The 10,380-nt window shown below is 35.7% G+C and overlaps 1 protein-coding gene across 4 annotated transcripts; it reads right to left on the bottom strand.

Annotated features, from left to right (window-relative positions):
- Positions 1–943: 943 nt before the first annotated feature.
- On the bottom strand, positions 944–8,641 carry LOC131030923 (regulatory protein NPR6). 4 transcript variants are annotated; one of them, XM_057962066.2, is made up of 4 exons: positions 7,794–8,641; positions 6,193–7,162; positions 5,805–6,023; positions 944–1,336 (listed from the first exon to the last, which is right to left on the bottom strand). In XM_057962066.2, the coding sequence occupies exons 1-3, from the start codon at positions 8,256–8,258 to the stop codon at positions 5,965–5,967; spliced, it is 1,494 nt and encodes a 497-aa protein (XP_057818049.1). In that variant the 5' UTR covers positions 8,259–8,641; the 3' UTR covers positions 944–1,336; positions 5,805–5,964. The 4 variants fall into 4 exon arrangements, with proteins under 4 accessions (XP_057818049.1, XP_057817975.1, XP_057817903.1 ...); XM_057961992.2 differs by having other exon boundaries at positions 944–1,339; XM_057961920.2 differs by having other exon boundaries at positions 944–1,360.
- Between the last annotated feature and the right edge of the window lie 1,739 nt (positions 8,642–10,380).

Below are 10,380 nucleotides of genomic sequence, written 5' to 3' on the forward strand. Positions count from 1 at the left end.
GAATGTTTATTCTAAAATTAAATAGATATAGAGAGAGTCATTTAAACCAAGCCCATACGCCTGGAGAGTACAAATATTTTATTTAAATGCAAGGAAACCGGGAACCCATAACAAGAAAAAGATGGAGAAAAGATTAGAACACCGAAGAGTAACAGTTGTCTTCCATTTTACATGGGCAATCCAGGACTGTTAGCTTTATAATGTAAAAAAGACACAGTTTGATGGATGGCTGTTAAGAATATTTTCCAACATGGCTCTGATTATATCTAAAATATAAATTCTTTCTGTACAATGCTGCAAGAACAAAGAAATAAAATACTATCTACAATCTTTTAGTGGGGTGGTATTCACAATTATTAACATAACTGTAATCTTGGTCTGGCTGGGTTTCTGTGAAGGAGAATTAGTAGAAACTTCCGTGCCAGAAAATTTGTACTGCTGAGAAAATTTAGGCACGTCCCTGCCAGAAAATGGTTTCTTCGAAATTTACAGTTCTGTAAGGAATCTCACTCAAAACTGACACACACTCAAAACTGACACTCAATATGGCAAATGGATTTTTTTGAAAATAACGAAAAATAAGTAACAGGCATATGGCAAATTTGTACAGTGGTTAAAAGCTTTAACTCCTTCCAGACTAGCAGAAAATCTTACTGCTTCCACCTATTCTCCAGAACAATCTCTAAAAGCTTACTAATTATAATAAAAGGAGGATTATGTGAGCATTATAATCGAGGATAGAATACAGGCGTTGAAAGAAAAGCTTCAGTAGAGAGAAATCTTGAAAATGACTCTCAATCACGTCACGTCAAAAGCTTTTTGAGCATGTCATGTGCAATGATTTTAATGTTTGAAGTAAGTGAATTGAAAGATATTTAACCTCTTCAATCAATTCACCCACTTTCTAAGCAAAAGATATAAAAAAATTCAACAAATCATAATAAGAGCTTTGAATTTGACACTGATTTTTTTTCATAATATTTCAGATCACAGTCTATATTTCATAATATTTATATCACAGTCCATAACCCATCATTAGACTGTTGAAAATAAATGAAAAAGAAAAATGAAAAATGATAATAGCTTCACGTTCGTGAACTAGTTTTCAAAACATTATACCCCTTAAAAATTTCTTTCAACTGCTGAAAATAAGCCTTAAAGCGCTGGACGGATTGAAACTAAAAAGTTCAATTATCTTGAGAAGGCGATCAGTGTGTTGAATCACCTGTTCATTTATATACGCATATACATACTTGTCTCACGCGTTCCTCTGCAACTCAAAATTCAGTTGATCTACGCTGAGCTCGTCTGGGGCTGGATGATGGAACATATCTTTCTGCTGCATGCTTGCAACCATAACCTAATAAATATCATTCTCTCAGGCAAATTGATACTTGAAAACTGGTTTACTTCAGACATTAAAAATTAATCCTTGCCTTTCTAACTAGGTTCCAGAAGATATTTCTCATCCATTAATTTAGTATATGTCCCAGATTTCTAATTGAAGAAAACTGTATAGTTAAAAATATTCTAGTGCCTCTCCAGCAATACTAAAATATACAGCAGAAAACTGTAGAGAAACAAAGCATTTATGAAACAGATATAGTTTTTAAAATAGAGAACTATGCGGATGCCAGGATGATGTGCACTTTCCGACAGATCTTGCACCTATTTGCCGATGATCTGGTATCTATAATCTACTCAGATGCGCTATGTGACTGATATTGTGCCTTTTATTTGAATGCCAATGTCTCCTCCTTCAGTAATCAATTGTTGGATACCATTCAATTTTAATATTATTTGATTTAACTATCAAACATTCAATACTAAATTGATACCTCGTCTACATTAAAATGTGAAATGTTTTTCTGTTTTTACTATCCTAAATAAAATTTTAACTAAAATATTTAAATCTCAATACCTTACAATTTTGATCTACATATTAAATGAAAATCTTTAATAAAAATCGATTGTCTTTTAAGTGGCGATGGTATCACCTAGCGAAAATGAAATATTTTAAAATCAAGTTTTAGAAGGCAAAATCTTTATACATTTTGTTGAAGAATGCCGAGGTGCGGCTCCATTCAATTCTAGGAGGCAAAGTCTTTATACATTTTGTTGAAGAATGTGGAGGTGTGCCTCCATTCAAAGTTGATAATGGCAAAATTATTCTGGAGGAATATTTAGGAGATTCATTTAGTAAATTTATCTTACAACAATCATATTCATAAATTTTTTAATAAATTTTTTAATTTTTCTAAAATACTACATGTTAATTTCTTACAATAGATTATTTCTATTAAAATGTCTCTTCTTTCTATTTATATATTTTGAAATTTAAATTTGTATATGATGACAAATTTATATGACTATAAGATCATTAACTTTTAATTATGAAAATAAATTATTTATGTATAAGATAGACTACAAAAGTAATTTTTTGTTTTATCTTTTATCTTAATATTATCAAAGAGATACTAATTTAACACCAATTTATTGTATAATGCCCTCTTAATAAATTTTCCAAATAAGATTTCTTTATATATAATTTCATAAGGTGTACATACTATACCTTTATTTTAAAATTAATCATATATCTCTTATATAAAGCATATATACCTTTGATCTTGATTGTTTCCAGATTAGATTGTTTATGATTTTTTTGATGCAAAAAACTCATACACAATCTAATCTGGAAACAATCAAGATCAATATCTCATGGATTGTGGAAACTTGATGTCTGTTATATATACCTTTGTTTGATCTATTTAGGTATCTTATATAAATATCATAAATAGTTACTATCTTTGTCTTTTGGATACATTTACACTACCATGTTTTATTCAAGTAAACTTATCATCCACATTCTCATCCATTATAAATTTATGTGCTTTAATATTAACTATTTGATAGCATCTCTAAGATGCTTAGGGAAAGAAACTAATTGTTTCTATTAATACTCTTTAAAAAAATTGTGACCATCTTGAAGGTGCAATAGAAAAATAATGAAGAAGATTAGGAATTAATAAAAACTCTTGAATTTGTAGATATGCTAAAAGGACATTGTAACGATGTGGATCTCAATGGGGGCAATTTCTCTAGAGAAGTAAAGGAAGGTTCAAGGTTTGATCCATATCTAATCCATGGACAACAATCATCATAATGATTAAAGTAAGGAATGCTCAAAATTAACATTAGAAAACAAATGTTATTTAAAATATGTTCATAATGGTTAAAGTTGTAGTGGGGTTTGAAATCCTTTTTTTATTTCAATAACGTATAGTTGATAATTTTCTAAAGAAACAAATATTGAATTAATTCATACTCATTTCAAAGGACAATACACCAGTAAGAGACTACATTGAATGCAACTAGTAATCGATAAAGTAAGAAAATTTTGAAATGATTATTATTTAAGTTTAGTAAGATAGATTTATTAAAATTGAGAGGTCGTGCAAACTTGACAACAATAGAATTATTGAGGAGGCTAAAAAGAAGAATTCTTGAGCTTTATTATATATTCAAAGAGCCCATTTCCAAGAACTATAAGTGTAAAGACAACTAAGGATTCTTGGAGGACTCTGCAAGAAGATTACCAAGGAAAAGTTGTCAAGCTACAAATATTGAAAAAAAAGAATTTGAGAATTTGAAGGTAAGAGTAAAACATCTAGTCAATAAGATGTCATCTAGTCAATAAGATGTCCAAACTTGGAGAAACTGTGAGCAAATACAATGTGATTAGAAAAGGTGTTGAGATCTCTAGTTCACCAAGGTGGAACCATGGTGTTGTAATCACTGAAGAAAGCAAGAATTTGACTACCCTTTAGTTTGATCACCCAAATTGGATCTCTTATATCTCATGAAGAAAGATTGATAGATTTATTTGGAAAAAGTAATGAGAAATTTTTTCCCTCCTAATTACAAATAGAGGAAGAAGAGGTGGTTCAAGAGGAAAAGGTAGAGGCATAGTTATATTTGATAAGAGAAACATCCAGTGTTATCATTATAATAGATATGGTCACTTTGAAAGAGATTGTAGATTAAAAGTAAGTAATAACAATAAAATTGTTAATTATGCCCAAGAAGATGATGAGGCTTCTCCAAATAATTTAATTTTATCTTATGGCAAAGCTAAAAATAGCATCAAAGAGTGTTTTAACCACATGTCAGGAAATCGTGAGCTTTTTTATACAATGGATAAATGTTTCAGATCTAAGATCAACCTTGGTGATGACCAAACATTAGAGGTTGCTAGAAAAGGAGTTATGAATGTCCATACAAAAGAATGTATGAAAAGCATTAAAGATATTTATTATCCATACAAAAGAAGGTATGAAAAGTATTGAAGATATTTATCACTCTCCTAGTTGAAGAATAATATATTAAACACTAGGAAATTGTGTAAGAAAAATTATAAAGTGGTGTTTTCAAATTAGCAATATGCAATCCATGATAAAAATCATAACAATAGGGTGGTTATAGTTGTGTCTGTCAAAGAATAGGATGTTCCCATTGAATTTTGGTGAACATAGTAGCTAATGTTGTCAATAAAACATATGAGAAAAAAAATTGGTTGTGACATCTCAAATATGAAAATTTGAATTTTCATAATTATAAGCTTCTCACATCAAAAGAATTAGTTTATGGTTTACCTAAAGTTCAAGAGCACAAATTTTTTTGTTAAGACTGTGTACAAAGAAAACATGCAAGAGAAATTTTCAAGAGCAAATGCATGGGAGGAATAAAATTTGTTTTAGTTTTTTACAAGTCTCAAAAAACAATTCTACTTTAAAAAAACATCCAAAAATACCAACTATGAATATCTAAAAAATACTGAAAATATAAATTTTTTTTCACTTCCTAAATTCAGCCATTCAAATGCCAGGATACCCGTCGAATAAAATATTTTAATTGATCTAAAAATATAGTAAAGGGTAGATCGTAAGAAAGCAAGCTCATCTTTTTAAAAGTTCACAGTAAAAAATAAAAAATGTAGTGTAGCTCCTGTTTACATAATTGCAGCGTTACTTGTGGCAAGTAGCAATCCTACCCAACCAGCACCTGAAAAGGCCCAGATTACTAAAAGTAATTTTGAACCAAAATTGTTATTTAAATTTTACAGCCTGTGAAAGTGTTATAAATGCCTTTTGCAGTAAACAAGCTTAGGAAGATTTCGTTCCCTGGCACTCAATTACTAGAAAATACTCTACTCAGTCAAGATCCAGAACAGCTATTACACTAAGTTGGGAGGCATAAAGTAGAAAATAACACAAAAGAGGCGGCATTAGTTTGTAAGAAAGCTATACGTAGGAGGACACAGATAAGATGAGGAATTTAACTCCAGAAGAACTAGGGCCAGGATTATTTGTAATACGCATAAGTATTATTGGAGTCGTTAAGTGCATTAATTGCTACCATATTATTCAATGGACTCAAATTGACATACATCTGATCCTCATGGTTTAAATTTCATTTCGCATCTTATTGTTGAAGAAGATCGTGCTCTCCAATTCTACGAGAGGACCAAGGTGTTCCATATGTTTACATGCTTTATGGCTAGATCCTAGACCCTCAATCCACCAGCCCAAAATCATTCAATTTCCCTATTGTCTTCGATTGTATCAGAATAAAAGAAAAATTTGAGAAGGGTAGGACTGCTAGCATTACATTCCTACAAGCAAAAATATAAACTAATTTTCATATTGGAGAAAAGGACTTAAAACATCAGATTCATTTAATTGAATGTAAGATGAACAAATTGGAAAAAGTAAACTGAAAAATTCTAACATTATAATTGAACATACCTGACGAGCTTCATGGGCAAAAGTCTTGAGAGACTCAAATGCAAATCCTGTAGTGACGGTAGTTGTTCTACCCATACGAAATCTTCTGTGCTAAAAGAGGAGAAATTCCTGGCTTCAATGAAGGTCTTTTAGCTTCACATTTGGTAGGACCCGACAGAAACTATTTGAGAATATTGGTAAAAACTATTACTTTGTAGGGCATTGGAAGTTGCCGATCACCTGATCAATCTCAAGTGTAATCATAAAATAAAACGTTGAAATGAAAAATAAAGAAACCTGGAAAATACTGCAATTTTATTGGTTCACAAAATTGAAATTGATAGATAAAATAAAGCAAGTGAACGCTATAGACTTTCTGTTGGATTCATATGATCGGATCCATTCTTACAGTCTAGTTGACCATTGAGATTCAAAAATAGCATTCTGGAATCCAGCCCAGTAACTTGCCTACTTCCTTCATTCATCTCACAATGACCCTGTCTCTGCTGCATCATACTATTCCTGGGAGTGAGAGCAAAAGCAGGCGAAGAAGAAGAAGATGATGACGTGTTTTTACGATCAGCAGCGGCAGTTGTGGTTTCAAGATGCAATTGCAGTGAGGTGGACGTTTCTTCATCTCTGGACAAGACAAGGGCGGCAGATTGAAGAAGTTCAAGGCAGAGGCGGAGCTTGTTGTGCTCCAAGTGAGGGAGTGGCATAGATGATCCTCCTCCTGCTGCACCTTTGGAGAGGAAGTCAGAAGCCAAGGATTGGAGGATATCAAAGGGAGTGGCACCACTGTAGGTGCGGACGTTGGGATTGGCATGGTGGTCCAGCAGAACTGCAACCATGTCTGGATTCACCATTTCTGCAGCTATGTGGAGAGCCATCCTTCCTCCAGGTCCCGGATAGTTCACGTCTGCTGCACCCAATTCTAGCAACGTTTTCACTACTTCTCTGCTGCAGTTGGCTACAGCGTAATGCAATGCCAGGGCTTTGTCCAAATTCAGCCCTTCGCCCATCACCATAAGCCTCACCAGTTCCACGTCTGAAGAATCCAGTGCTCGCTGCATCCGTCTCATCCTCTGATCCTCCATCTCCATCTCCATTGAGCTGCTGCTGCTGACTTCATTGTTGGGCAATACATGAAGGAAAGGCCTCCCATAACTAGAATATTTCAGCCTGATTTCCTCGATTTTGGCGATCACGTCTGGCGGTAGATGTTTTGCCAGCACCTCAGACGGCAAACCAGACTTTGCTACCAGATGGGAACACGTGTTCCACAGGTACAGATGTTGCGGTTCCTGCTTTCTCGCTGCTAACAGCACCCTCATCACATCTTCTATTGATGCTTTTTCAACCATATTCGCTAACTGCTTCTGTGATTAAACAAGAATTACAATTAATTTACCATCTCACCCCTAAAATGGCGATTCATTTCATTCTATTCTAATACATAAAAGCAAGCACCTCCAAAATAGAGCAGAATAAAGTCTTCGCCAAATCTGTCGGCATATTGTATATTTCTCCCACTCCAGACAATCATGATGATTAGCAGCGGAATAAATCAAATGCATAACGATTCAGCGTGGCTAATTAATTCTATAAATTCAATAAAAAATAGCAGTAGGGAATGGTTGCTTTGTTGTTTCCCTGATGAACAAATCAAAGATCCTGTATTTCTCCGACTTTTTCCAAATATGGTAAAAAAAGGCATGGGTGGAGTCAATTTCGTTTTTTCCTTTTGGCTTTTGATGATTATCAAGCTCAACCAACGGAAAAGCTTCCAAGCTTAAAAGATCGCTTATCATGGCAAAAGCTAAAATATTGATTGCATCAGTAGGTAAAAATATCTTAATCTTTTTCCCCGGTTCACCATTGAATATGCAAATCGCAGAGATTCAGATCTAAAAGATAATGTAAATTATTATGCAAGGGTTTCTGAATTGAGAAAAATTAGGGTTTAGAGCTTTTGCACATGAAAGGGTGAAGGTGAAGGTGAAGGTGAACCTGAGTGATAATGGAGAGCTGGTCGACGCCAAAGAAGTGAGCAGCTGTAAGCGTATCGAGAGCGAGGTCTATAGCAGATGTACAGTGTGTATGCCAGCATCCTCTCTCGCTGCAGTTAGGCCTGGCTTCGTGCTTCTGCGGCACTATCGACACCTGCCCACTGTATAAAAACTGCAAAAGCAGCATAAATACTTCGTACCCCACGACGCCCACTGGAATCACCTGATTAGCAGGTGGAGGAGGAGTACTGTCAGTACGACACGCCTGCTCATTCATGGCCTCATTGTTGCAGAAGATCATTCGGAAAAAGGTACTGCGAGCAGCAAGAATGCATTTGTGAGCATGCACTTGCCTTCCTTCCATCGTGAAGGTTACATCGCTAAAAGCCTGGCCATTTATGAGAAGATTCAAGTAATCCAGCGAAAGGCTCTTCAAAGGATCCTCTGGATTCATGCTCATACTCATAAATTTCTGCTCTCTTTCCCTTTACCCGATGAATTGATTTAAAAACTTTTTCTATTTCAAACAAGTCAATCGGCGCTCCTCCCCAATGCCCCGCAATCACAAATCCAATTCCCTGCGTGCGTGCCGATTGCGCAATACTAGAAATTTTGCCTTTAAAATTTGGCGAGCCGTTGACTGCGCTAAATAACAGAACTATCTAGACAGAAAACCAGTCAATATGCACTCCATTATCCCCCATCCGACACAGACATTTCTTCCCCCTTCTTACAACGGTAGGGCAAATTAAAAATAAAAGAAGAGCTCGGTGAAACTGAAAGGTTAAATCCCATTCAATGCCCCCGAAGACTGGCTGTCCGAAAATATCTTTCATTTGGGGGACAAAGGGATCCCAAGGAAATCCGCTTTTTATTGAATAACGTGCGCGCGTATATGCAATGACTCCATTGATGCCGCATGCCATGCCATCATATGCCACGGGACTTTTGCCTACCATAAGTAAAGTTAAAAGTCACATCAACATGGCAGCTCAGGTCAGGCTCAGGCCGGACGGACCCGCTCTAAACCGTTTACAAAATCACCAGTCTTTTCGATTCTCCCGTTACCTCTCATTTTAACTCAGGCGGTATAATCGACGTGGGTGTCGGCATTCGAATTGAGGCTGCACGTAGTCTTAGTCTCTTCCTCTCTCCCTCTCAACAATTTAACCAATACGACATACAAATTTTAAAGGACAGTAACAGCAGCATTCCTCTCTGCAGTAATCCCTCTTCTTCAGGCGCAGAAAATGGTAAAGATGTAAAGGAAGTAAACCAATGGGGTCGGGCAGCCGGGCAGTGGGGCCGAGGGTGGGCAGGGCCACTTTAGGGGGGGCCGTGAGTGGGGATAATGTGGAACGCCTTTCCCAGGGATGCCCGTCCCATTGCCGCCACATCTGGGACCCACCTGCTAGTACCACCCAGACCCACTGTTTCGGTGGCGCTGGTGATGGCGTTTCTTAGCGGCATGAATTGAAGAGTTAATGAAATGAATGAATGTTTTTAATAACGTTGAGATGGTCAAACACTCTATGTGATCAATGGAGAGCTAGCAAAAGCATGCAAAGCTCTAACAAATTCAAACAGAATATTGTGACTCAATACTAGGAGATTTCCACAATCCATCGAATAGAGTGAAATTAGTTTCTAGATTCAATTGTACATAAACTTTTTGTATCAACGTTTCGGATCACATTCCATGATCCATCATCATGATACCGTGACTTAAACCTCTTTCTCCTTCTGCAACTTGAATCTTTTGTTGCGTATCTTGATTAAGAAATCTACAACTTATGTTATCTGTTCGTCATCTCCTGTTGCAACTTGGATCTTTTGTTGTGTATCTTGATTAGGAAATCTGCAACTCTTGTAATCTTTTCTTCGTCAAATAGATTACTCAAGGTGTTTACATTTAATGTCTCAACATAATTGATCCGAATGTCAATGTAGGATGGACACTCCATAATGTAATGTCATTCTGTCACCACCACCCCTTGAGTGCAATATCTACATCTTCTATCTTCCCATTCCTCTTTGGGTATCATCCATCTCCCCATTTCACATCTAAGTGGAATGGAAGGTACACGCTAATCTCTACACAATATGACATTTCAAAAAAATCTTTCAAAACTATAAAACACAATAACAGAGATTAGGTTTCCACGATCCATGAGATAGAAATCAGTTACTTCAGAAATAAATTGTGTGTAATTTTTTGCATCAACATTTCGGATCACACTCTGTGATCCATCATCAGGGTGTAATAGCTAGAGAGCATGCAGAGTGAGAAATGATCCAGAAGCATACCAGGATAGCTAAAAAGAGAGAGGGAAGTTGTCAATGTTTCGGATCACGCTCTCTGATCCATCATCACGATGTAATAGCTAGAGAGCATGCAGAGTGAGAAATGATCCATAAGCATACCACGATAGGCAAAAAGGGGGAGGGAAGATTTCTCACTTGCATGCTCTCTAGCTATTGCGTCCTGATGATGGATCAAGAATATGATCCGAAACGTTGATGCAAAAAATTACACACAATCTATTCTAGAAATAACTGATTTCTGTATAACATAATGTTTTTTCAGA

Source organism: Cryptomeria japonica, chromosome 1, assembly GCF_030272615.1.
Source record: "Cryptomeria japonica chromosome 1, Sugi_1.0, whole genome shotgun sequence".
NCBI lineage: Eukaryota > Viridiplantae > Streptophyta > Pinopsida > Cupressales > Cupressaceae > Cryptomeria > Cryptomeria japonica.